The sequence below is a fragment of the Hemicordylus capensis genome, chromosome 17 (genome assembly GCF_027244095.1).
Source record: "Hemicordylus capensis ecotype Gifberg chromosome 17, rHemCap1.1.pri, whole genome shotgun sequence".
In the NCBI taxonomy this organism is placed as follows: domain Eukaryota; kingdom Metazoa; phylum Chordata; class Lepidosauria; order Squamata; family Cordylidae; genus Hemicordylus; species Hemicordylus capensis.
This window is the reverse complement of record NC_069673.1, coordinates 10377299-10404691: the sequence shown is the minus strand read 5'-3', so window position 1 is coordinate 10404691 and position 27393 is coordinate 10377299. Positions and strand designations below refer to the sequence as shown.

At 50.2% G+C, this 27393-nt stretch overlaps 1 protein-coding gene across 1 annotated transcript in view; it reads right to left on the bottom strand.

The window, feature by feature from the left end:
* Positions 1-27393, bottom strand: part of NUP188 (nucleoporin 188) — a 49566-nt gene that overhangs the window by 2969 nt on the left and 19204 nt on the right. Inside the window, exons 15-41 of the mRNA XM_053282576.1 lie at positions 27238-27364; positions 25765-25920; positions 25433-25559; positions 24843-24930; positions 24084-24160; positions 22097-22211; positions 21815-21935; positions 20876-20942; positions 20401-20529; positions 18985-19118; positions 18681-18787; positions 16926-17132; positions 16390-16559; positions 13575-13644; positions 12419-12486; positions 11273-11468; positions 10631-10705; positions 10170-10255; positions 9306-9451; positions 8428-8609; positions 6913-7113; positions 5415-5507; positions 4790-4948; positions 3395-3532; positions 2738-2812; positions 1648-1857; positions 276-407 (exon numbers count right to left, since the gene is read on the bottom strand). Of these exons, the coding sequence (XP_053138551.1) occupies positions 276-407; positions 1648-1857; positions 2738-2812; positions 3395-3532; positions 4790-4948; positions 5415-5507; positions 6913-7113; positions 8428-8609; positions 9306-9451; positions 10170-10255; positions 10631-10705; positions 11273-11468; positions 12419-12486; positions 13575-13644; positions 16390-16559; positions 16926-17132; positions 18681-18787; positions 18985-19118; positions 20401-20529; positions 20876-20942; positions 21815-21935; positions 22097-22211; positions 24084-24160; positions 24843-24930; positions 25433-25559; positions 25765-25920; positions 27238-27364 (3456 nt within the window). The remainder of the gene's footprint in view (positions 1-275; positions 408-1647; positions 1858-2737; positions 2813-3394; positions 3533-4789; positions 4949-5414; positions 5508-6912; positions 7114-8427; positions 8610-9305; positions 9452-10169; positions 10256-10630; positions 10706-11272; positions 11469-12418; positions 12487-13574; positions 13645-16389; positions 16560-16925; positions 17133-18680; positions 18788-18984; positions 19119-20400; positions 20530-20875; positions 20943-21814; positions 21936-22096; positions 22212-24083; positions 24161-24842; positions 24931-25432; positions 25560-25764; positions 25921-27237; positions 27365-27393) is intronic.

The window sequence follows — 27393 nt, the reverse complement described above, 5'->3', positions numbered from 1 at the left end:
GGAACACCGCATTTGAAAAGGAAAGAAAAACGCGGACAGGGTGAGCCCCAAGCGGGCCTGCTGCTTTCCGCGCATAACTAAGCCAGGGAAGGAAGGGTCACACCAAGGAGGTGTTGTCCAGGAAGGGAAGGTGTTGTCCAGAGACGGCCACTAACACAGCAGAAATGGAGCTGATGCTCCAAAGTTGGGCTGGAAATGGGTCTCTCTCTTTCCAGCCCTATGAATCGACCACTGGTGCTGCAGGCAACATCATCAGCTCAGCTCCAGACTCTTACCTCCCCTAGCATGTTGAGAGCCACATTGATGGTGGCCAGGAGGGTCCCAAAGGAGGGAGCGACGTCTGCATCGAAGGCCGGCGTGCTGAAGCTCAACACAAAAAGGATGTTGTACTCGGCAAGGTCCAGGGACTGCAACAGAAAGCAGGGTCCGTCAAAATTTCACAGAACCTCAGGAGGCCATCGGGCCAGGCCGGAGTTCTTCAGGTGCTAGCAGAGGCATAGGAACACGGCATGGACCAATCAATATGAGAAATCGTGAGGATCAAGAAAAGGCAGAGGAGTCACTAGCCGAGGAGACAAGGGAAGGCAAAGAGAGAGAAGGCTTGTGAAAGAGAAGAAAAAGGCGGTCTTTGGAGCAGACGCAGGACTAGCAAAACTGGGCGGGGATTCTCCTTCCCAGGCTTTTAAAGCATTCTTAGCTGGTTTGCATAGTCCTGCCTCTGGAGCAACGTGGAAGGAGAACTCGCGAGATGTCCTCCATCCAGCAACGGGGAACATAGGAAGCTGCCTTCTATGAAGTCAGGCCATTGGTCCAACTAGCTCAGTGGCTTCTCCAAGGTTGCAGGCAGGACAGGAGTCTCTCTTAGCCCTACCTGGAGATGCTGCCAGGGAGGGAACCTGGGACCTTCTGCATGCAAGCAGACACTCTTCCAAGGAGCTACGGACCCTGCAATATCTTGCAGCACTCACATGTGGTCCCCCATCCAAATGCAAACCAAGATGGACCTTGCTTAGCAAAAAGGGAACAATTCATGCTTGCTGCCACAAGAGCAGGAAGAGAAAGCAGCCAGCTAAAAGGCTGGAGTTGAAGAAGATCGCCAGGTGCCACTGATCTGAAGTGGAAACAGAGAAAACCCTCACGCCGCTGGGCACAGCTATCAGAGGACTGGGCTAAGTAACTTGTATCTGGGCTCTGTCACTTCCCACCACTCACGGGACTGAACGCTCCTCCAGATACAAGAACAAAATTAAAATACTCTGCATATGGAAAACGAGCAAGTTGGGAAGAAGAAGAGGCGAGGACAGCGACATGCTAGCTTTCTATATGCAGGGATTTTTTGTTTGTTTGTTTGGAGAGGCATTTGGTCATATCACCTGGCCTGGTTCAGCCCAGCTGTGCATCCCGCTCAGTGGTGGCTGTTGGGGTCTCTCTCGGGTTTCGTTTCGGACTGTGAGCCCCGTGAAGACAGGGAACCTCCTTCTCATTCCTTCCGCCATGTGATCGACTCAACTTGGTTGTCGCTGGTGTATCTTGCCCCCTCCCCGCCAAAACCGACAGGTCTTTCAGCCCCCGAGTTCTCATGCAAGAACTTAACAACAACAGCCCCAAGGTCTGGCTCTGCCCTCCGAAGAGCATGGGCCCCCCTACCTGATCGAGGAGGATCTGACAGATGTCTGGGGTGAAATGGCGCAGGGCCGCCAGAGATTTGCTGAGGATCTTCAGCAGGCTGTACTGCACCGTGCGGAGAGCCGTCTGCTCGGCAGCCTCCGTCTCCGAGCTGGGGGGTTTGGCAGAGGCTTGAGGAGCACGCTGGACCCGAGGCAAGGCGGCGGACGGGAGGGTCTCTCCATTCTTGGTCTGAAAAGAAGGCCAGTCCAGTGAAGGGAGACGCAGGCAAGGAACAGCTGTACACACACACACACACACACACACACACACGTTGCCAGCAGGGAGGTCTTGCACAAAGTCTCTGCGTTGTTCAGATTTCAGATCGATTGCCATCTACTCAAAATCCAAAGCTTGCATGAAATAAAGATGTTTTTTTCCATTTATGGGAACACCCATGCCGTCTGATACGTAGCGTAGCGGTTAGAGGGTTGGACTAGGACCGGGAAGACCTCTGTTCGAATCCCCATTCAGCCATGAAACTCACTGGGTGACTCTGGGCCAGTCATGAATCTCTCAGCCTAACCTTCCTCACAGGGTTGTTGTGAGGAGAAACATAACCATGTACAGCGCTCTGAGCTCCTCGGAGGAAAAGCGGGATATTGAATGAATGAATGAATGAATGAATGGTTATTTACAGAACTAGAGAACCAGTGTGGGCAGTGTTTAAAATATGTCGTTTCCAGAATGGCACCGTTTTTGTCTAAAATCCAAACAATCAAGAATCACAGCTGTATGGATTCAACACTTCACTCGGAGCCCAACGAAACCTGAGGCCCAATAACCTGTTCAGAGAGCTCTTCCAGAGAAATGCAGGTAACTCATCACACCTTGGTTGCCTTGAACTCACACAAAAAGTGCTAACCGGCTCAGAATGAGTGGTTCAATAAGCAGGCAACTCAACAGTTGAATGAGGGGCATTCAAACAACAAGAAGGCCATTGCAGCCAGGGATGATGATAGCTGTAGTCCAACATCATCTGGAGAGCCAAGCCCTCACTTAAGAGTCCAAGTGGGATAGCCCAGACACGGGCTGATCACCTCAGCTGGAACATCATCTCCAGGTACCTTACCTGTAAATAGTGCTGAAGCATTTTGCGGCTGTGGAGGAGGGAGGTGCAGGCCTGACACAGGTAACACAGGTTCACCTGAAAAACACACCAGAAAGCTACCGCGCTTCCAAGGCACACAAAATGAAATGAGTAGCCCCGGGCGGGGCAGGAGGAGGAGGACAAGTGGACTTCAAAACGCAGAATCCCAATGTCTTCTTGAAGACGACAACATTTCTCAACTACCACCACCCATTTGCAGAACAGGGACTAGCAAAACTGTGAGCTTCACAGAGAGTATTTGGCGCACTGAAACCTTTATACACGATGGCAAATTTATCTGACGGAGCGGGATCCCGTCCATGGACGCTTCTGCCAGCGCTCCCTGTAACACGGATTCCCAGATGGTGTGGACTACAACTCCCATCATCCCCAGCAGCAGCAACCATTACAGCAGGGGGTGATGGGAGTTGTAGTCAACACTGTCTAGGAATCCCTGTTACAGGGAACCCTGCTACCAGCACCGGCCTCTTTGCCTTTAAAAGACGCCATGCGGCACACACTCGTTTTAAAAGACGCCATTACAGAGCCATGAATGTCCCACCCCTCCACATCTACGGCAAGGTCCTTCGGGACAGTGGAGGAACGGAAGGAGCCGAAAGACGCGGGAGGTTCCCTGACCTGCACATCCCTCAGGAGCTGGGGGAGATGGAAGTGCCACTCCTTCATGAAGTTGGAAAGCTGGAGGATGAATCCGACAGTGTGGTCCGCTTCTTCGAGGCAAGCCAGGCTTTGCACGGTCCGGACGGCATTCAGGCACTGGAAAGCAAAATGGAGATCTGAAGAGCAGGAGACGCCGCTATGCCTTACGGACAAGCACTTGATCATTCCGGACACACAACGGAAGCGCTGGTTTCGGGACCGCCCCCCAGACATCCGGCCTCTCTCCTATCACCTGATGAGGCCCCCCCATCCCCAGAGGAGAGCTGGTCTGGCGGGAGCGAGCACGATGGGTCCCCTTTGCTAAGCAGGGTCCGCCCTGGTTTGGATCTGGAGGGCTGACTACATGTGAGCACTGACTGCTGTAAGATGACGGGTCCCGACCTCAGGGGTGCAACACCTCCTTTGTATGCAGGAGGTCCCAGGTACAGTCCCTGACAGCATCTCCAGGTAGGGCTGGGAAAGGCTCCCAACTGAAACCTTAGAGAGATGCTGCCAGTCCGTGCAGACAACACAGTGCTGGATGAAGCCATGGTCTGACTCAGTAGAAGACAGATGTCCCTGCAATCTACTTTTTTATTTAAAAAAATGTACATCAAGCACTTTCTTAAGAGTTCTGTCATTCCAGAGGAGCCCAGCCACTGTCTCTGCTCTGCAGGGTGGGCCCTGCTCCATAAATTCACATTGCACCAGACAAAGGACAGTGCGTAGTAATGGTCAGTGTGTTGGACTAAGACCAGGGAGATCCAGGGTCAAACCCTGGCCCAGCCATGAAGCTTACTGGGTGGTCTCAGGCCAGTCACTAGTACCTCTCAGCTTGACCTAACTCACAGGGGCTGCGAGGATTAAAACGGGTGGGAGAAAAACCTCCTAACTCTGTCCCAAGCTCCTTGGAGGGAGGGCAGGAGAGCCGTGTGACTAATCAAAGGCGCAGAGCTTGCATTGCAAGGCTCTGAAAGAAGCTCTCCGATGAGTTTGGAAGCTGCTTTTCGTACCGGATGCAAGATCTCCTGCTTCCCAAAGACTGAGAACTTCCAGGTGACATTTTAAAAATGTCTGTGCGACTGACGCCGTCAAGTCACATACTCGGTTTGGTAAGCAACGGATGAGGGCGTTTTTATCTTGAAACCAACTTGGTTTTGTTTTTAACTTGTAACGTTTGGGATTTTATCTTTGTGTAATAAAGACATCTTGGGGGAAGAATTGCGTAGAGCCAATATGCACACGGCATCACCAACTGATCAGATTATCCTTACTGCGCATTTCTGTTTTTGATCGAGTTTTACCACGATTACGATTCATGCGCCACAGTACATAAATCAATGTTTTAAACACGCCAACGCTTCCGTGACAAACCTGGAGGATCCGTTCCTGATGGACCCCTACGAAGTCCAGGGCGTCTGTCAGGAAGTTGTACCGCAGGGTCTTCAGAAGGCGCTCCATCAGCGAAATGGAGAGACGGTAGACGCCGGGCCAGGAAGGCGCGTCCAGAGATTTCCGGGATGAAGCTGGCATCTGCAGCAGGGAACAGGCAAAGGCCAGTGTCACTGGAGTCTCTGAGAACAAGTCTGCCTTGCCTTGCAGTGAGATTTGAGCTCTTCAGTCCTGTGGATAGACTCCATTATGCCAGAGGACCCCCTGCTTCGTGGTGGTAGCAAACAGAGTGACAAAAAGGGTGACCCTCCTTCGTGTACCAGGCCCTGGTGTAGCGTGTGGTGCCTGGGCCCATAGCAGGGCCTTCTCTGTGGCCGCCCCTCTTCTTTGGAACACTCTTCCCCCACCAAATGCGTTCCTTGGTTGCTTTTAAGGCCCTGCTTAAGACCTACCTCTTTGGCCAGGCTTTTGCCCTTTAATTTTTAAAAAATGGTTACTGCTGCTGTTGTTGTTCACTGCCTAGAGTCTTGGGAGGAGGCGGTTCTACAAGACGATTTTAATAAAATATACAAATAAAAGTGTTCAGCAGCAAGGAGGCGCTGCTTACCTGGCCAGCCCCATTGCTGCTCAGCTGGTACACACTCAGGAGGGGCAAACAGATGCTTTGCATGATGCCTGCCCCAGCCACGGCTGCTGCTCCCTGCAAGAGGGGAGAGAGAGAGAAGGGAAGGAAGAATGAACGCAATCATTCCGGGAAGAAACGCCCACCTCTCTCCAAGGAGGGAAGATCATTTCAGTCGCCTCAGGGATCCTTCTAGAGCTGGGAATCCCAACGTTGGATCCCCAGATGTAATACGACTTCAAGTCCCATAATCCCCAACCAAAGGCCACTGGGGCTGGGGATTATGGGAGTTGAAGTCCAGTAACATCTGGGGACCCAACGTTGAGAATCCCTGGTCTAGAGCAGGCCTGCTCAACTTTGGCCCTCCTGCAGATGTTGGCCTACAACTCCCATAATCCCAGGCTATTAGCCACTGTAGCTGGGGATTATGGGAGTTGTAGTCCCAAAACAGCTTTGCGGGGGGCGCTAGGTTGAGCAGGCCTGTTCTAGAGAGCAAGGCTGGAAATCCCCTGCTAAGTGTGCAAAGAGGCACCTTTTAAATGGTGGATCTCTTCTGTTGAGCAGAGCACAGAAATGGGCCCTGTTCATCCCAGGAGAGGGTCTTCTTTCCCCAGTGGCTGGTTGCTGAGGTCCCCCCTTGAGTCTTTTTGTTTTTAACAAAAAAAAAAAAAAAACCAACAGCTTGTAAAAGGACTGCCAAGACACATTTCTTCACCCAGGCTTTTAATCAGATTTATAGAATTGATCTTTGTTTTAAAATGGTTTTCAATCTATGTTGTTTTATTGTAAACCGCTCAGAGATGTGAGTTTTGGGCGGTATACAAATATGCTAAATAAATAAATATTACTATTATTTAGGATTGTGAGCCCTTTTGGGACACCATGATTTTCTCTCTCTTGCTGTACAAACTGCTTTGAGAATTTTTTTTAAATTGCAAAAGTAATCATAATTTTGTTAAACAGTAAAAATAATAATAAAACTTCTTTTAGATAATCCAGAAGCCCTGTCTTGACTTCTCACCATTCTCCTGTCTGTCCAACGTGGACTGCAAACCACGGTGGCAAAGACCATTTCATGGTCTTAATTGTAGAGTTTAAATTTTTAATGCTGGTTTTAAATGTTGTTAATGTTAATGTTCTTAATGTTTCTGCTTTTGATGTTGAAATGATGTTTATTGTTTCATTGATTTAGTTTTGAGTTTAACTGTTAATTGATTTTAATTGTTTCTATTTGTCGTAAACCACCCTGAGCCATTTTTGGAGGGGCAGTATATCAATCAATCAACCAAATCAATCAATAAATGAAATTTCACTTGGATACATCAAGCCACTCTCAAGGAGGCACAACCCTCTTCCATAAAAACGCTTTCGGACGCATGACATTTGGGGTGGGAAGACTGAAAGGAGTGACCGCTCCAGCTCCCTAGGATGCAGCCACCTTCGATGAACTGTGTGTCAAAGGCAGGCCGCCGGCGTCTCTCACCTGCTGCGTCCTGGCCAAAGTCAGCAGCAGATGCAACGAGGCCTCTGTGAAGTGGAGGTTTTGCTTCACCCGCAAGCTGATCTCCAGGGTGGTGAAGAGAGTCAGGAGGATCGGGACCTTCCTGGTGACCTGCAGCCAACAGTCACCGTCTTCATCCACTTCGCAGAGCTCCTTAGCCAGGTGAAGCCCCAGCACACACACCTGCCAGAGGGGAGAATGCCACACGGCAATGTCAGGAAATGACCCACGGTGAATAGATTCAGTACGGGAGGCAGGCAGCCCCCCCCCCATTTCAGTGGGCTCCACAACCACAATCACATGCGACGTACAAAGAAACTACACTCTCTTTCTCTCTGACATTCACTGTTGACACGAGGATGGTGTCGTGTAGTGGTTAGAGTATTGGACTTTGGGGAGAACCAAGTTCGAATCTCCATTCAGTCATGAAACTCGCTGGGTGGCTCAGGGCCAGTCACTTCTCTCTCAGCCTCGCCTACCTCACAGGGCTGTTGTGAGGATACAAACAACCACGGACACTGCTCTGGGCTTCCTGGACGAAGAGCAGGCTATATAAATGTTAAAAACGTAAAGAAATAAAATAACTTGCGGCCCATTTTCCTTGCTGTTTTTTGCAACCCCAGGTTCCCTTTCTCAAAAAGACTTGGGTTCAAAACTTGCTTTGTCTCAGGAGCGGTTCACTTAAACACTGAATTATTCCTTTCCATTATTCCGACTGGGCTGCGGAGTGCACATCTAAACTGGGAGACCTTAAATTTCATGAGCTACCTTGCAAAATTGTCGTGAGGAAAGGGAATGAGATGGCTAGAACTGCCTGCCTCAGGCCCTCTGTCAAGGATGCTTCAGCACATGCTTGCGTTGAGCAAGGGGGTTGGGACTAGAAGACCGCCAAGAGCCCATCCAACTAACATTGTATATAGCAATAGCAATAGCACTTACATTTATATACCGCTTTATAGCCGGAGCTCTCTAAGCGGTTTACAATGATTTAGCATATTGCCCCCAACATTCTGGGTACTCACTGTATAGCTCCACAACTCTCATGTACACCATTCCTAACCTCCTTAAGGTGGCAGGTGGGACACAAATGGGAGCAAGATCAAAGCAGAGAGCTGGTCATGTGGTAGCAAGCGTGACTTGTCCCCTTAGCTAAGCAGAATCCACCCTGGTTTGCATTTGACTGGGAGACTCCATGGGAGCCCTGTAAGATCTTCCCCTTAGGGGATGAGGCCACTCTGGGAAGAGCAACAAATTCCCTCCCTGGCAGTATCGCCAAGACAGGGCTAAGCAAGACAGCTAACCTTGGACAAGCCGCTGCCAGTCTGTGAAGACAATACAGGGCTAGATGGACCAAGGGTCTGACTCAGTATACGGCAGCTTCCTATGTTCCGAAGATCGAGGCCGAAATGGCCAGGTTTCAGCGTCATTCAACAGGTCACACCCGGCTGATTTCCCCCAACGGTACTTCTCACTGTATGAAATCCGAACGCCACTTGCCCCATCGCGCTGGTCCTTCTGCTTATGCCGGGAGGAGTCGTCCGTCTCCATGCTGTCCTTGTCGTCCGCACAGTCCCCAGAAGTCAGGCAGTGCCGGGTCTGGTCGAAGAGCCCAACGACTTCCTCCTGGAGTGTCTCACACACACTCAACACCAGCTGGGGATACTGAGGAATCTCGCTCCCTGAAAGACACGCACACCAGCATGACACAAAGCAGAGAGAGAAGCATCGCATAGGAACATGGGAAGCTGCCTTATACGGAGTCAAGCCACGAGTCCATCTAGGTCAGTACTGTCGACACAGACTGGCAGCAGCTTGTCCAACACTACAGGCAGGAATCTCTCTCAGCCCTATCTTGGAGATGCTGCCAGGGGGGAATCCGGGACCTTAGATGCTCTTCCCAGAGCAGCCCCATCGCCCAAGGAGATGTCCACTTTGGGAGAGATAGAAATGCACTAAATAAAGGAAAATATTTTACAGTGCTCACACACATGTCTCCCTTTCAAATGCAAACCGGGAAAGACCCTGCTTAGCAAAGGGGACCATTCATGCTTTGCTGCCACAAGACCAGCTCTCCTCTCATTCTACAGGAGTAGCTCCAGTTGGGACAACATCCTTCTTGACAGGCAAATAGGAACCGGGTCAGTATCTCTAGCCGATATTGACACTCCGTGATCGGGGCTTCCAGCTTTCATCAATGTAATTGACAAGATTAATCTCCCTCAAAGCTTGCACTGATGAAAGTTCATCCTTATTCATTGGGAGGGCAGTTACTAGACGATGCTGGCCTGTCGGGTGTGCTGGCTTTTCTGTGTTGGCTCGGAGGAAAAAGCCATTTCAGGGCTCCTCCCTCAACCTCTCCTTCGGCAGCGCCTTACCTTTCAGCTCCTTCATCTGCAGGACGGTGATGAGAGCAGAGAACACCTTGGCTTTGGTCTTCTCCATTACCTGCTGGTCGGCCTGCAGCACCCCATCCAGGATCTGCGTCAAGGATATTATGATTTTATCCACAGAGCCCAACTCGCTGACAGAAGGGGGTGGGGTGGGGAGTAAAAGGGAAGAGAAGCTCTTCAGATTCTTTGTCATAACACATTTCATCTCGGCCGCTCGTCGCCAAAGATGCGTCAAAAAGCGGATGTCGGAGAGGACGGAAGGGCAGCCCTGCTGGACCGAACCCAAAGGCCCACCGAGTCCAGCATCCTGGGTCCAGAGTCCATTAGAGCCAGTTTAGTACAGTGGCTAGAGTGTCGGAGTAAGAGCAGGGAAGAGCGGGTTCTAATCCCGACTCAAACACGCCACCCGCTCCATGGCCATGGGGGCACTCGTTATTTCTTGGCCAAACTTTGGGGGTGAGGCCATAGCTCAGGGGAAGAGCATCTGCTTGGCACGCAGAAGGTCCTCGAAGTTCAATCCCTGGCAGCATCTCCAGGTCGGGCGGGGAAAGACCCTTCTCAGCCTACAACCTTGGAGAGCTGCTGCCGGTCAGTGTCGACCGGCCGATTCCCAGCCGGCTGCTCCGGATGTTGCTGAACGACAACTCACAATAAATGGGGGCCGGGGGTGATGGGAGGAGCTGTCGTTCGCAGCACTTGGGAGGAGCACCGGCTGGGGACCCCTGGGCGAATCCCAGCTCTCCCCCAGGCGGTTTGCTTCCGCAGCAGAGGGGGTGCCCCTCACCGCCAGCTCCCCCCGAGCAAACGGCCAGGACGGACTCTGCCAAGGGCCCCCGTAAGAGACCTTACCTCTTCCACTGCCTCAGCAGGATGAGCAGGAGGGTGCACAGCATGGAGCCCAGCTGCAGGCAGCACACCGAGGTGGGGACCACCAGCTGTGGAGAGAGGCGTTTGTTTAATCGACTCCCCAGTGGCCTTTATACTATCTCTTTTGGGGATGGGGATGGTGCCGCTCTGCGAAAAGCACCTGCCTGCTTGCATGCAGAGGGTTCCAAGTTCCCTCCCTGGCAGCATCTCCAAGATAGGCTGAGAGAGACTCCTGCCTGTAACCTTCCAAAAGCTGCTGCCAGTCTGTGTAGACAATGCTGAGCTAGATGGACCAAGGGTCCGACTCAGTAGAAGGCAGCTTCCTAGGTTCTTAAGCAAATGGGCTGCGGGAGACCTGAACCTGTCACCAGCACCCACCCGGGACAGAGGTCTAATCAAAGCCCTTTGAAAAATGGTTACCGAGTTCAACAGCAAATGCTCACCAAAGCCTTGGTCCCACTCAACACTTCCAGGAAAAGCAGTCGGACGTCCGAGTCAGTCAAGTGCATGATGTCAGCCTGTGGCGATCAAAAGGTGAGCATGAAAATGTAACTATAATAAAAGGTGTCAACTGCTGGCGACAACAGAGCCCTGTGGTTGTCTTTGGTCGAATACAGGAGGGGTTGACCATTGCCTCCTCCCTCACAGTATGAGATGATGCCTTTCAGCATCTTCCTCTATCGCTGCTGCCCGATATAGGGGTTTTTCATGGTCTGGGAAACATACCGGCGGGGATTCGAACCAGCAACCGCTTGCTCCCTAGGCAAGTTACTTCCCCGCTACACCATTAGGTATAATTATACTTAATATAACAAATACACTTAAAACACATTGTTCCTCTTTGGTAGACAAAGCCAACGTGGTGTGTTCTGTTTGGTGTGTGTGTATATTTAGTGATCTGCACACATCTTGCTTGGGGACTTGGACATGGCACCAACTCTCGGGAGGCATTCTCAGGAACACCCATCAAGCTACGCTCCCCCCAGCTAAATTATGTAGGCTGTGATGAGATCTCGTCGCTCCTCTCTCACCCCGCCCCTTGATTTGAGGGAGGGAGAGACAGAGAACACGAGCAAGATGCTTACATGGCTGGTGGAAACGATCAGCATCATCCGCCAGGCAGAGATCAGCATCTGGTATTCGGCCATGGAGGCACAGCTGCTGCCCGCCATCTCGGCCACATGGGATGCCAGCGACTTCACGTAGCCCGACCAGTACGCAAACCGCTTCTCCGTGGAGAACTTCTTCAGCGTGTCTTTCAGCGACTGGTCCAGAGAACCCCTGGCGAGGCAAGAGGAGGGGAGCTGCACACCTTTCGGGTTCCCCTCCAATTCTCTCCCTTCCGCCCATTTGGCATGTCTAACCCTCTCCACTCCGATTTCAAAGCCTGCAGAGGAGCCGCGTCCATCTTGAAACGTTTCCCCTTCCATCCATGCCACCTAAGCTGCCCCAAGAGATTTAGTGCCAGCCCTTAAGACCACCTTTGCCTGGCAGGCCTCCACTGTGTCTTGAAGCAACAGCCTACAATTCGAGGGGGGGGGGGCACGAGCCTGCAAGGAAGTTCATAAAGCTGTTCAAGACCGCCCAGCCTACAAAGAGGAAATATTCTAGCATCATTCTTCCCAGCTGGGCCCTTCCATTTCAACTTCAGTTTCCCAGTATGGAAGCTGCCATATACTGAGTCAGACCATTGGTCCATCTTCCTCAGGATTGCCTGCACTGACTGGCAGCGGCTCGCCAAGGTTCCCGGCAGGAGCCTTCCCCAACCCGATCTGGAGATGCCGCCAAGGATCGAGCCGGGGACCTTCTGCAGGCAACGCAGATGCTCTGCTGCTGAGCTTGTCCCACCCCCAGAGGGCGACGAGGGGCTGCTTACAGGCCCTTGGAAGTGCTCCACCTTCTTGAAGGAATGTCACTTCCTTACGTTCCTATGGGCTGATTCTCTTTACAGTGATGAGGCCATAGTTCCGCAGTAGAACCCCTGCATTCGCATTCAGTCCCCAATTCAATCCCCGGAAGGCTCTCCAAGTAGGGTTGGGAAGGACTCCTGCCTGAAACCTTGGAGAGCTGCTGCCAGTCAGTGTAGACACGACTGAGCTCGGCGGGCCAAGGGTCTGACTCAGGCAGCTGCCTTTGCGCCTCCCTTTCCACTCTAGAGATTTTAGGGATCAACCAATGTTAGCCGATTCTTTTCACCTTCCGTGCCAGGAAGGGCTCCTAACGGTACTTACTTGACCACATAGTAGATCTCCAGGCAGATTATTTTCATGATCAAGGCACATGTGTCCAAGATACTGAGCTGCAAAGAGGAAATGGGGAAGCGTCAACCTGATAGCTCAGGGTCTCCTGTTGTGCAGAAATTAAGTGGAGGACAGAAATCGGAGCTGCGTGGAAAATCTAAAGCGCCCCAGGACCAAGAGGATCAGTGGCACAGGATACGTCACAACATGAAACACTTGCAAAAGCTGCCCACGACTTTCCCCATATGGAGGAGGAGCAGCTCATCATCATCATCATCATCATCATCAATTTGATTTCTATACCACCTTTCCAAAAATGGCTCAGGGCGGATACACAGAGAAATAATAGATAAATAAGCAAGATGGCTCCTGGTCCCCAAAGAGCTCACAATCTAAAAAGAAACATCAGATAGACACCAGCAACAGCCAGTGGAGGGATGCTGTGCTGGGGATGGATAGGGCCAGTTGCTCCCCTCCTGCTCAATAAAGAGAATCACCACATTAAAAGGTGCCTCTTTTTGCCAAGTTAGCAGGTATGGGCAACACATCCCATACAAGAAGACGCAAAGACGATACAACTCTTAAGGAAGGGCGAACAACTGAGCCAGTGGTCAGAGTGTTGGACTAGGACTGGGAAGACCCGAGTTCGAATCCCCATCCAAACATAAAACTCACGGGGTGACTCTGGGCCAGTCATGTCTCTCTCAGCCTAATCTAGCTCACAGTGTTGTTGTGAGGAGAAACAAAACTACGGACACCGCTCTGGGCTCCACAGAGGAAGAGTGGGCTACATCTCAGCGCCCCAAGTGGAAACGGCATAGAGGACAAATGCCGACACGTTTCCTCACAATTACAGACAAAGGAAATCTTCGTCTAATAACTGAGCAGGTTTTAACGGATTAAAACTGCAGAGATCAGCCAATTTCTTCCAAAGGAATCTGTCTCCTCGTGGATGGAGAGGCGATCACCTGGCCCTGCAGCTGTTCGTGAACTACAACTCCCATCTTCAGACACGGGATGTGACAAGCAGGGAGAAAGAACAGTTTTGAAGACAAGAGCGTACTCTGCTGTATGCAAAATACCGGCACAGCCCTCTCCACAATAGCAGGAAACAAACACAGAGCCTGTTGCTGTAGGAAAGACTCACCTCGGATGTCTCAGAGGGGGGAGGGAGGGTTCCAAAGAGTGGGCTGGTTAAGTTCCCCCAAAACTTTGGTCTACAAAGAAGGCAAAGTACAAGGGTTAGGCAGATCCACGGCAGATCCAGAACTTTCAGAAGCACATTCAGAAGCACATCATGCCCTGCTACAGCAGAACAAAGATTCACACAACACAGCGAGGCATACTTAAGCAGTCGCTCCCCAGCAAAGTGGTATTGTGGCATACTGCTTCTGAACATGGAAGTTCCACTTAGCGGTCATGACCTGGCCATAGGCAGACATCGCCTCCATGAATTTATCTAACCCTCTGATGCTCTAAAGGCATCCAAGACAAGGGGCATCACCGGATCTTCAGGCAGTGAAGCCCGCACACTAACTTGTTCCATCATCCCTTCCATTCTCAATTCAACCAAGGTTAGCTATTTTGCAGGTGCATCCAAGCAGTTCAAGGCTACATCCTTCAATGTATTGCCTCATTCTCAGAAGGCTGATTCGCAGCCATGCCTAAATTAACAGGCTACAGGAGAACCCCATTATTTGCGGAGGGAGCAGGGGGCGGATAGCGGATCCGTGAATAAGCAGGCATTAAAGTGAATGCAAATTGGCAAGTTAGGCTCCCACAATGCCCAATTTGGCAAAAAAATCACTTTTTTGCCCTGTTCCCTCCCCCCCCTTTTTAAAGAAATGAGTTATAAAATGGCTCCCCAAGTCAAAATGGTGGCTGGAAATAACCTCTGAGGCACTCCTGACATGAACATACGTGGGTCTTTTCCTTTTTTCTGCTGTTTCTCCCCCCCTCCCCCCCGCACTGTATTTTTCCCATTTACCGTCATCCCTTGCCAACCGCAAGGGTTCCATTCCGGCAAAACCTCGCTGTTGGCAAATTCGCAGTTGGCGAGCAATTGAAATCAATGGGAATCAGGGGGTTAGGGGGACTGCGGTCGCAGAAAGACCGAAAAATCAAAGAAAAAATACCCAAGAAATTGCCAAAAATCACCCGGAGTCTCTTAAAACGACCAAGAACAAGCAAGAGGAGTGAGCAAACTGAACCTCTGGGAAATTTTGAACCCCCAGAAATTGCTCAAAGGCACTTTTGAGCCCCACAAATCCACACAAAATAACTTTAAATCGCAAGGAGTTGGCAGGGTCAGGGAGAGGAATGAGTCAATTGAACCTCTGAACCCTCCAAAATTGTGGGACTCCTCCCCCCACAAAAAAATCACTAAAAAAATCTCGAACTGCAGATACCCGGGTCGCAGTTGGTGAGATCGGTCACAATTTCCAAGCTGCGGATACTCAAAACTGCAATTCCAAAGGAGGAGAGGTTATTCCCGCAGCACTAAAGCTGTTCGTTGCCAAACCACTAGCCCAACTTCTGTACTGTGCACAACTGGGTCCCTGTTCCAACTACAAATCTCTGGAAGCTGTCCAGTTCAAGTTCATAAGAGCTGTACTAGGGGGGCCCAGATGTATCTCTAATGCTGCACTAAGGCTGGAAATGGGCTTTCAGAGGGTAGAATCCAAAGGACAGTTTTCAATTTTCAGTTACTGACTGAAGATCAACTTTTCCCCCCTTGTACTGGCTGACAGATTTCAATCTTCCTGGACACAAGCACTGTTGGCAAAACTCTCATCACTTGGTTTCTCTACAGATTATTTGTCACTATTAGGATATAATCAAGCCAAGAAGATATTCAAATAGAGGATCTTGGACACTGAGCATCAAAATGACCTAGGTGTCATCCTGCAGACCATAAGAGGGCACCTTGGCGAACCAACCAGTTATTTATCATCACTCTCTTTGCCCAACCATCAGAGAGTGTTCCTTACAGCAAGATAGGATGCCTTACCATTGACAGTTTTTTAATGGGAAATTTCTGAAAATCCCCCTGGCCAGTCGAATCTACCCTTGTGGTTTGGGTGGGGTTGAATCCATCCACCACATGTTGCTATATTGTTCCTTTTATAATAACAGTCGACACAGTCTTATTACTCTATTGTTATTATATTACCCCGGCCAAACTGATGGATTTTACGCCACACTTCTCTGTGCAGACAGGAAATCATCTATTACACACAAGGTAAATTTTGTGCGGCCACTGGTAAGATCTGCCAACAACTAATTTCTACCCTTTAGATCTTACCATAAAACATTTACTCTGTTGGTGTATTGTATGACAGATTTCCTAACTGAATGCTTTATAATTTGTGGTGCTTATGTCTGATCTATGATCGTAATCAAGCTATTCATTCAAAATTGCGATTGGGAAAACCGCCACTGGCAAGGGAGGATTGTATATTGAGGTCAGGTGCCCATCACCAGACCATGAATACACGAAACCGTGGGTGCTGGACCCACAATTAATGAGGTTATACAAATATTTATATACTGCTTTTCAAGAAAAGTTCCCAGAGTGGTTTACACACACACAAACACACACACACACACACACACACACACACACACACACACAGATGTAATATAAATAAAATGGTCCTCGTGTATTGATAAGCCACAGTTACAGCCACTGCTTCCTCTCGAGAGGCTGCTGCATCCCTGAGATGAGAGGGAACTTCGAAAGCAGACAGGGCACAAAAGCATGCAAGCCACTCTAAACCGGGGTCTGCCTGTTTTTTGCATCTGGACACTCAAACCACAGTGCAGGCGGTTCACCCTGGTTTCGCGTGACGTCTGAATGCAGCCAGTGGGGGGGAAACACAGAGCAAGGCTTCCCCATGTTGCCGGAGGAGATGGTCCTGCAGAAAGGAAGCCCCGTGTGGGCAAAAGAAGCCGCCACTCACTTGGTCCGCAGGACTAACATGGCGCTGTCTCGGCGGTCCTGCCAGAGGGCGTGGAGGAACGCAATGGCGGCTCGGTGCAGGAGGGGAGGGCACCAGTACTGCTCCGGCTTCTTGGAATCGATCAGCTCCAAGACCACATGAAGGCAACTCCATTCTCCTAGGCTGAATTCCTAAAGCAGAACGTTTATGAAGGTGTGATGGGGCTAATTCCAATAAACACAATACATTCAACCAGGGGGAGGCACCATGTAGCTCGCCAGATCTTGCTGAACCACAGCTCCCACCCCCCACAGCTAGAATAAACTGAGGCTGGGGGCGATGGGAGTTGTAGTCCAGGAGCGCCACACATCACCCGCCCCCATGTTAAACTGACTAGCAAGGAGAAGGATATACGCAAAGCCAAAACAGCAGAGCAGGCCGAGGAGAAGCCTTATCGCGGTTTCACCAACTCCTGCACCAACGACGCGACCGACCGGGGCACAAGACAGAAGCGGCAGCCGCCACGGGAACGAGGACGGCTCCCTGCCGAGGCTGACCTTGGAGCCATCGCTGCCATCCTTCACTTCCAGGTTGAGAAACAGCTCGATGAGCCCAGGCTGCGTCTCCACGGCGACGGTGAGGAACTCGAGGATCATGACCTTAATGCGCATGTCCTCGACCTTGCTCTGCAGGCGGGTCAGGAAGGCATCGCGGATGGCGGCAGCGTCACTGCCAAGGCAGGCGTAGACGGACATCGGGGCAACCTGGAAAGGGGGAGAGGAGGACTAGGAACCTCGGAAGCTGCCCTATACTGAGTCAGACCCTTGGTCTAGCTAGCTCAGGATTGTCTTCACAGACTGGCAGCAGCTTCACCAAGGTTGCAGGCAGAATCTCTCTCAGCCCAGTCTTGGAGATGCTGCCAGGGAGGGAACTTGGAACCCGAGATGCTCTTCCCAGAGTGGCGGCTCCATCCCCTAAGGGGAATATCTTACATTGCTCACACATCAAGTCTCCCATTCATATGCAACCAGGGTGGATCCAGCTTAGCTAAGGGGACAAGTCATGCTTGCAACCACCAGACCAGCTCTCAATATAGGCTTGCGAGACTGTTTTTAAGATTGGTTTTGACCACAGGTTGGTACGAGAGCAAGCAAATTAAAAACCAATGTAAAACAGCAGCCAAGAGCACACTCCTTGGCTTCACTTCCCTACAAAAGGGAAGCACTGCAGTAGTCACCCAGATCAGTTGTCCAGCAAAGAAAGAACAGCGTGTCTTTTGCAACAGCACTTGTCTGGAAGACCGCTGCTGCTGTCGAAAACAATGCTGCAGGATCCCTGCCAACGGAGCCTGGAGGCACCTGTTAAAGTGGCGATTCCTTTATATTTAGCAGGGGGAGAGGGACTGGCCCTCTCCAACCCCAGCACAGCATGGGGTGGCTGTGCTGGTGTCTGCCTTATGTGTCTTTGAGACTGTGAGACAGGGAATCATCTTATCTATTTATCCATCGATCCCATTTTGAGAACTTAATTTGAGTCTGGTGGCTATTCAGGGACGGGCATTCTCTGTTGCCGCCCCGAGGCTTTGGATTGCGCTTCCTGAAAGCTTTAAAAAAATACTCTTAACTAGAATTGTGTTTTTTAAACGGTTTTAACGCTTTTAATTTCTGTTTTAATTTGCTTGATGCTTGCTGTAAACTGCCCAGGGATGTGAGTTTGGGGCGATGTACAAATATACTAAGTTTTATTTATTTAGTATACAAATGCCCCATATAAAATCTCTGGGCAGTTTACCAATTAAAAGACAACAATTAAAACCTTAAATGATACAAAACAAAACAAATCAAGAAAACAAACACATGACAAACTAAGGGTCTGAAAAAATAGGTGCATTTCCAAGAGTCTCTTAACTCTTAACATTCATTCTATTTATTTATAAATCCATTTAAATATAAAGATTTGTAGTCGTCGTGGGCATGCCTTCACCTCCTGCTTGTGGGCTTCCCAGGAGGCATTTTATGGGACACTGTGGAAAACAGGACACTGGACTAGACAGGCAAGAGGCAGGGCTGTTCTTGTATTCTAACCACTGCACCGGACTGCCAAACCTAACTAAGCCAATTCAGATGGGAGGGGAGGGGAAAGGCCTCAAGTAAGACGCCAACCCAGAGAAGTATGAGGCATGATGGGAAAATTGAGGAGATTCTTCTTCCCAAGAAAAATTTCAGAAGAATAGACAGCAACATTCCCCCCACCTCCCGGGAAACCCTCCAGAGGAACCACAAAAGCCCGAATGAGAAGGTCACAAGCCTTACTGTGGCCAGTCGCTTCAGGAGCTGGATGGCCAGGCGTGGCAAGGCCGGGTCGTGCTTGTGGTAGATGTACTTGGCCAAGACGGCAATCAGATTGTTCCTGTGGGCACCTGGCAAGAGTGCAGAGTTCAGCATTGAGAGGGTGTTAAAACACAGCTCAGCGGACGGTTTTGTGTGGGAAAGAGTTTCTAAAAAAACACCCCAAGTGGCCATGACGTCCGAACATTTAACGGATTACACACGGGGTGGTTTATCTCTTACAAGGCCAGCGCGGCGTTTCCGAGCACGTAACAGGAAAGGTACATACCGTGCTGGGTGAGGGCGTGCTCCAGAGGAGACACCACGTTGGAGGGGGATTTCAAGCGGATGACGTTGTTGGTGACCGAGAATGCCAGCTTCACCGTCTGGATAAGCAGCTGGCCCTGGCTCTGAGACTCATCGCTGTGTTTTCAAAAATAGTGATGATGATGATGATGATGATGATGATGAAGATAACCCGCATTAGAATGTGTCATTTCTGCAGTGCTTTTCAAAAATGCTCGCGCACGCTTGTTACACCAGAAGCCTCAAGTCAAACAACCGGTTAGCTCCCAAACCTTGGGTTCCCAGACGACCACTGTGGCTGGGGATGATGGGAGTTGGAGTCCACCAACCTCTGGGGACCCAAGCAAGACGTGAAATTCCAGACACCTCCACCTTTCTGACCTTCGTGCCTCAGAGTTGGCAGGTCGCAACACTAAGAGGCTGAGAAGCAGCCACAGAAATCCGATCACCCAGACTCAAGGGCGAGCCGTTCCGTGCTTCCTCTCCAGATACCTTTCCACTTCGCTCCTGCCAATGCCTCACAGCCAACCCATTACTGGATCCCATGTATAAAGTATAATAGCCTATGTACATATAGGTATACATATATATTATGTATGTATACTGATCCTGTGCATGTATAACCACCCATTACTGGATACTATATATCTGTATCTGTATCTATACTATATATCTGTATCTGTATCTATCACAGGCAACCCTCACAGGGTTGTTGTGAGGAGAAACATAACTATGTACTCTGAGCTCCTTAGCGGAAGAGTGGAATATAAATGTAAAAAACAAAACAAAACAAAACAAACAAACCCATTACTGGATCTCATGTATAATGCTTCTTGGACCTCTTCCCAGTTCCTATCTTGCCCCATGTGAGGTTTTAGTCCTAGACAAACTGACAATTTCCCGTCCCTCACAGAATCTGGATTGTACGCTACTTAGTTCCCTTGTTGCTGAACATTCCATGCTGGCGAACTAGCTCAGCCAATCAATCAACACGAGGGGCTTCAGTGCTACAAGCACAACACGCTACAGAGCTTCAGCCCTCCTGCTGATGCTGGTCTACAACTGCCATCACCCCTGACTATTGGCCACTGGGGATGATGGGAGCCGTAGTCCAAAATCAGCTGGAGGGCCCGTGTTCTGCAGCCCTGCTATAGATCGTCAGCATGGTTACTCAGAGGCAAGTCTCACCAACTTCAATGGGACTCACTTGGAAATGTGCAGAGAACCAGTCTAGAGGGGCCTTTTTCTTCCTAATTTGTGGAGCAGGGGAAGGTACAAAATGCTGGGACGGACATGGATCTGCACAAAACAGTGGCGTTTGCAACTATTCCAATAATGAACACTCAATAAAAAATGTGTTAACACCACAGGACATAATACAAATAACAAAGCCATTCACCTGCTGGACTGTGTGGCCATCACCATATCGATGGTGTCCACGCCAATGCCCATGATGTTGATGACGGCCTGCCCTGCTTCTGTGTTGGCCAGACTGAAGATGCAGAGGGACTGGAGGCTGGGATTGCTGCTGCAAGGTGAGAACAGAGACCTCGGCTTGAAGCAGGGAGGAAGACCCGCTTGGCCACCCCCAGTACAAATCAGCACTCAACAGTATTAAAAACGGTCAATTTCTCATGCAGCCCATGAGGCCTCTATGAGTACATGCAGGACTGAGTATTTATTTAGGAGTGGGGAGCAAGACTCTAATCTTATTTTATAGGGAAGTACACAAGATTTGCATGAATCGATTCCAACACCCGAATTCGATTCGACTTTGGGCAAACCCGAATCGATTCCAGCAAACCACCACTCTGTTCAATGGCTCCAAATTGAATCGATTTGTGTGGGTTTCGTGCACACCCCTATTCTCTTACCTGCTATGCGGATCCATTTCTGGGCACAGATTCAGGATGGCGTGGATCAATTGTAGAATCAGACAGCCTGAAAAAGAAAAATATGAATGGAATCTTTACAAATTTCCCCGTTGAACTTAAGGAGATTAGTTCACCACTGAAATGATTTGCATTAAGGAAAATGGAGTGTCACAACATGACTTCTGGGGGAAGATAGAAAACTACCCAGTGTAGACTTTTTGACAGAGCAGTGCTCCAAAGTTCTCTGTTGATGCAGAGAGGACAGGACAGGAGCCTTGTGATAGGGAGAGGGGCACCATTTTTGTTCTCTCCGCGTGCTGGGCACCCCTGGAGGCTGAAAGTTCTGGAGAAACCCATGCTTCCCCAAACCCTACCAGACACCCCACACAAAGTGAGCATCTCTTCACCCCAGAGTCCTCCTAGCATTGAGAATGACCTCTACGGTAGAGTGCTCTTGCTGACGGATGTATACGAGCTTCCCACCAGCTAAAACTTCATAATTCAGAGACGGCTGCTGCCCCGAGATTGTGGAATGCGCTCCCTACTTAGATACGATCCTCCCCATCTCTGACCATTTTTAAAAAACATCTGAAAACCCATCTTCTCACCCAAACTTTCTCAGCTTTTAAAAATTTGTTGGTTTTAATTCTGTGGTTTTTAAAACTGCTGGATTGTTTCAATTTTTTTATAGGTGCTTTAATTATCTTAAGTTAACCGCCCAGACACGAAAGTTTGGGCGGTATATAAATTTGATGAATGAATGAATGAATGAATTCAGCTTCATCTGTTCACACCCCCAAAGCGACAGGGATTAGGATAAGGCTTGCCCCAGCACCACGGGTCTGGGGCCAAGCCTGTTGCTTTCAAGAACCCAAGAGAAAGGAGACAAGGGATTCATGGAAGTGAACTTCTGAGGCCCTTGGGGAAAGGCACGCTCACCGATCCGTTCTCTCACTCCATGGGAGTTGTAGCGCCACTTGTGGTAGTTTGGCAGCATCTCCTTCAGGACAAAGACGACGCAAGGCACCAGGCCTTGGCTTTGCGTGCTGACCAGCTGCCCCTGGAGGAAGAAGGCAGACCACCACATCTCCCGCGATGAGAAATCCCAACACACTCGGCTGTCAGCACCAATCTGCATGCAGGATACATCGGGGAGGCACACAAGACGGGCCCGTGTGCGGCGGCAGAGGGAGGGGATTCCCTCTCCCTGGAAGCACTTACCCGGACAAGCGTCATGAGCAGATTTAGGAAGGAGATGGTCACGCCGTATTCGCCTTGGGGCTGCTCAATGCCCATGAGCAGACTGCCGTAACTGCCGGCGTTCATTCCCTCGGCACTGTGGACAGAGAAGGCAGAAAAATGGGGGTGAGCTGGACGGGGCAGGGCCTTACGGACAGTCCATAGTCATAGGTGAAGCTGCCTTTGACGACTGACCCAGTCCCAGGGACTCCAGCTGCCAACGCCTCTTCAAGGTCTCAGGCACATGTTTTTCCAAGCCTTTTCACTGGAGATGCCAGGAACGGAACCTGGGGCCTTCTGCCGGCCTGCGAAGCAGGTCTCTGCCCCCAAACTGTGTGGAGAAGAGAGCTGGTCCGGCGGTAGCAAGCATGACTTGCCCCCTTAGCTAAGCACGGTCCTGGTTGCATACGAATGGGAGACTACATGTGTGGGCACTGGGAGAGATTCCCCTCAGGGGATGGAGCCGCTCTGGGAAGAGCAGAAGGTTCCAAGTTCCCTCCCTGGCAGCATCTCCAGATAGGGCTGGGAGAGATTCCTGCCTGCAACCTTGGAGAGGCCGCTGCCAGTCTCTGCAGACAATACTGAGCTAGATGGACCAAGGGTCTGACTCAGTATTTGGCAGCTTCTTAGGTCCCTATGCCCCTCCCTAAATTTAAGAGCACCGAATCACAGAGTTGGAGGAGAGCTGGGCTTGTGGTCGTGAGCATATATTGCCAAGCAGGGTCTGCCCCAGTTTGCATTTGAGTAGGCGACTATATGTGAGCACTGCAAGGTATTCCCTTTAGGGGATGGGGCCGTAGTTCCGTGAAAGAGCAACTGCATATGGTGTAGTGGTCAGAGTGCTGGACTAGGACCAGGGAGATCCGAGTTCAAATCCCTGTTCAGCCATGAAACTAGCTGGGTGACTCTGGACCAGTCACTTCTCTCTCAGCCTAGCCTACTTCACAGGGTTGTTGTGAAAGAGAAACTTAAGTACCGTGTTTCCCCGAAAATAAGACAGTGTCTTATATTAATTTTAGCCCCCAAAAATGCACTAGGGCAATTAGTGGTACATCAGAAATTACTGCTAGGTCTTACTTTCGGGGAAACAGGGTATGTAGTACATTGCTCTGGGCTCCTTGGAGGAAGAGCGGGCTATAAAACGTAAAAAATAAATAAAATAAATTGTTTGCATTCAGAAGGTTCGAGATTCAGTCTCTGGCATCTCCAGGTAGGGCTGGGAGAGACTCCCGCCTGAAACTTTGGAGAGCTGCTGCCAGTCAGTGTAGACAAAATGGAACTGGAGGGTCCAAAGGTCTGACTCTGCAGAAAGCAGCTTCTGGTGTTCCTCTGGCTTGTCGGCCAGCCGGCCCCACCCCGGCTTGATGCCGGAAGCTAGAGCACCTCCTAGAGACAACTGTCCAGTCTCTGTGTGGAGACCTCCTGGGAGGGAGGGAGTGAACTACTCCCCAAGGGTTTGGTTCAATTATCAAACGGCTCTTACCATGAAGAAGTTTCTCCTAACACTTGGATGAAACCATCTTACACTGGAAGTCAGTCCATCTTGTACCGTACTGCCTCCTCCAAAAGGCAGCGGCTCCCCTCCAAGGTATCAGGAAACGCTCTTCTTTGAACTGCAGATGCCAAGAACTGGACCTAGACCCCTGCTGCGTGTACGGCTGTACCCGCTCCCCTCTTTCATACTGAGAGTGGGGAGCTGGGGGTGCAATCCTGAGCAAAGGATTGCTGAGCAGGACTAGGAACCTAGAAAAAGGTCATCACTAGAGACCACTGAAGAAGTGGCCGTTCAGCCAAAATGTACCCATTTGATTTTATGGTTAAAATTCATTCATTTATATCGCACGCTTCTGGACCAGAAGAATGAGTTTTTTTGTTGAAAGGCAGTATACAAATGGTCAGAACAACAGGAGGATTTGCATTTCACAGCGGTAAACAAGAGAGTAAAATAACTGCGTAAGAATCAAATTACCTGATCATGTGACTCAGACTAGAAACTGGATTCGCAACAAATGGTAAAAATCCTGTATGGTGAAGATCAGTCCAAACCTGAAAAAGCAAGATACAAAAATGCATTTTTTGCTTGAAAAAGTGAGGTCACTTTCAAGAGAGACCTGAGTTCAAATCCCCATTCAGCCACAAAAATCACCGGGCAGTCACTTCTCTCTCAGCCTAACCTATCTCAAAGGGTTGTTATGAAAATAAACATAGCCATCTACACCTCTCTGGGCTCCAAGGAGAGGAAAGCTGGTCTTGTGGTAGCAAGCATGACTTATCTCCTTAGCTAAGCAGGGTCCACCCTGGTTGCATATGAAAAGGAGACCAGAAGTGTGAGCGTTGTAAGAGATTCCCCTCAGGGGATGGAGCCGCTCTGGGAAGAGCAGAAGGTTCCAAGTTCCCTCCCTGGCAGCATCTCCAGGATAGGGCTGAGAGGGAGATTCCTGGCTGCAACCTTGGAGAAGCCGCTGCCAGTCTGTGAAGACAATACTGAGCTAGACAGACCAATGGTCTGACTCAGTATATGGCAGCTTCCGATGTTCCTTGGAGGAAGAGCAGGATATAAATGCAATAAGTAAATATCTCGCCTTTCTACCATGATGGAACTCAAGGCAGCATACTTGAATTTCCAGACAGCCTCCCACGCAGGCAATGTCCAGATCCAAGGATGACTCAGCACCATCTGAGTTGCTTCCACATGCCTTCAGATCATACCCTAAACGGACTCTCTTACCTTTGCCGGCATCCGTGAAGCTAGCACTGTCAAGCAGTTGACACAAGAAGCAATGACATCAACTGGAGGAGAAATCACAGTGGTTAATCTGGAAACAAGACAAAACAGAGAGAAAATTATACACGGAACCTCCCCCAAAAAACAGAGATATTTCAGTTTGAGAATGATCTTAGAAATCTAGCTTCTTCAGAGTTCTGGGGAAGAGAGCTGGTCTCATAGTAGCCAGCATGACTTGCCTCATTTGCTAAGCAGGGTCTGCCCTGGTTGCATATGAATGGGAGACTACATGTGTGAGCACTGCAAGATCTTCCCCTTAGGGGATGGAGCTGCCCTGGGAAGAGCATCTAGGTTTCAATTTCCCTCCCTGGCAGCATCTCCAGAATAGGTCTGAGAGAGATTCTTGCCTGCAACCTTCAAGAAGTCGCTGCCAGTCTGTGTAGACAATCCTGAGCTAGACGGACCAAGGGTCTGACTCAGTATATGGCAGCTTCTTATGTTCCGACATTCTATCCCCAACTCTCTAACAGCCTTGCATGAAATGTGTTGCCAGCTCCGAGTTCAGAGGCAAGCCACGCATACAAAGCAACTACCTTTGTAACAGCATGTAGATCCGCGAGGTGATTGGCAGCAGGCAGTCTGCGATCGAGACGTCAGTGCTGATGACTTTGTGAACCAGATCAACGATTGGCTTAACCTTTCGGCAGTGCTGAATTACATCTGGGCGGGGAGGGAGGGATTTATCATTAAGACATCCGTTTTCCAAAATCCAGCTTAGGCATTCAGGCCAACATAAAAGCAGACATACACAAGAGGCAAGCAGCATTCAAATCCTAACAAATTAAGAGCATTTTTTCATTCATCCGAGCTGCCGCATGCATTCTATCAGTCGACCCCACCCAACGCCACAGAGTCCCAGACTCACCTGCTGTTGACACAACGTGAAGCAGCATCTCAATCTCACAGGTAAATAACGTCCAGCTGCTATAGGAATAGTCCCATCGCACCAAATAAGCCCGGTCGTCGAGCATCACCTGGCCCACGGTCCCCTGAGGTATCCGCAGGTTCGTCTGGCCCAGCCCTAAAAGCCAACGGAAGTGACAACACAAGACCAGGGTCTTCAGAGAAAGGAACACTCCTTTGCATCATGGCGTTTCCTTCTTCTTGGTGGAACAGAGGGGTATCCACAGCTTTGCCCAGCCAACACACCCATTTGTTTCGGGCGTTCGGTCCCTTCCGGTCTCGGTTTTGGCCTAACTACCTAATGGCGCAGCGGGGAACTAACCTGCCTAGGGAGCAAGAGGTAGCTGGTTCGAATCCCTGCTGGTGTGTTTCCCAGAATATGGGAAACTCCTATATCGGGCAGCAGCGATTTAGGAAGATGCTGAAACATCTCATCCTGCGCCAGGAGATGGCAATGGTCAACCCCTCCTGTATTCTACCAAAGACAACCACAGGGCTCTAGGGTCGCCAGGCGTTGACACCGACTCAACGGCACACTTTACTCTAGCCTTGATGCAAGTTACTATTTCTGAGCTTTTCCCCGGCCATACAAATCCTGGCACATTTCCAAAGCAGTGAACATAGGAAGCTGCCATCTACGGAGTCAGACCCTTGGTCCATCTAGCTCAGGATTGTCTACACAGACTGGCAGCGGCTTCTCCAAGGTTGCAGGCAGGAATCTCTCTCAGCCCTATCTTGGAAATGCTGCCAGGGAGGGACCTTGGAACCTAGATGCTCTTCCCAGAGTGGCCCCATCCCCTAAGGGGAATCTCTCACCTGCTTGCAGGTGAAGGGCCTTCTCTGGGATGGCACCATCCTCTGTGGTATCCCTTGCTTGCAGAAGACCCACCCTCCCCCTCAACTGCACATCACTTTTTTTTTTTTTTTACATTTTATATCCAGCTCTTCCTCCAAGGAGCCCAAAGCGGTGTACTACATACTTAGGTTTCTCCTCACAACAATCCTGTGAAGTAGGTTAGGCTGAGAGAGAAGTGGCTGGCCCAGAGTCACCCAGCTAGTCTCCTGGCTGAAGGGGGATTTGAACTCTGGTCTCCCCGGTCCTAATCCAGCACTCTAACCACTACACTGCGGAGAGGGCTGGAGTGCCCCAACATCATCATCACAGAAGTAGCACCCCACCTGTTCAAACACCGCTGTGATCACGAGTGGCAGGCTCCACGGGGACGGGACGGGACAGGACTCCCAGCCCCACTTTGGACGCGGCACCCCATGTGAAGGGGCCCTTTCTTTAACATCTGCAGCGGGCATTTTATTCTTCACTTATTGTGAAATGTATATACCGCCTTTCGTTAAAAACAATCACAAGGCGGTTCTTAGAAACAATCACAAGGTGGCATGACGGGCAGAAGTCTGACAGGCAAGCCCCCTTGCTTACCCAGGGGATAGAGCAGCTTCGGCACCTGCCTCCGCCAGAGGGTGCCATCTTCGTGGGAGATCACGTCAAGCGGCTTGTGCTTATACAGCTCAATATAAAAAGACATCTTGTCCAAGAAGGTATATACCTGCCGCAGGGGAGGGGGAGAGAAGGAGA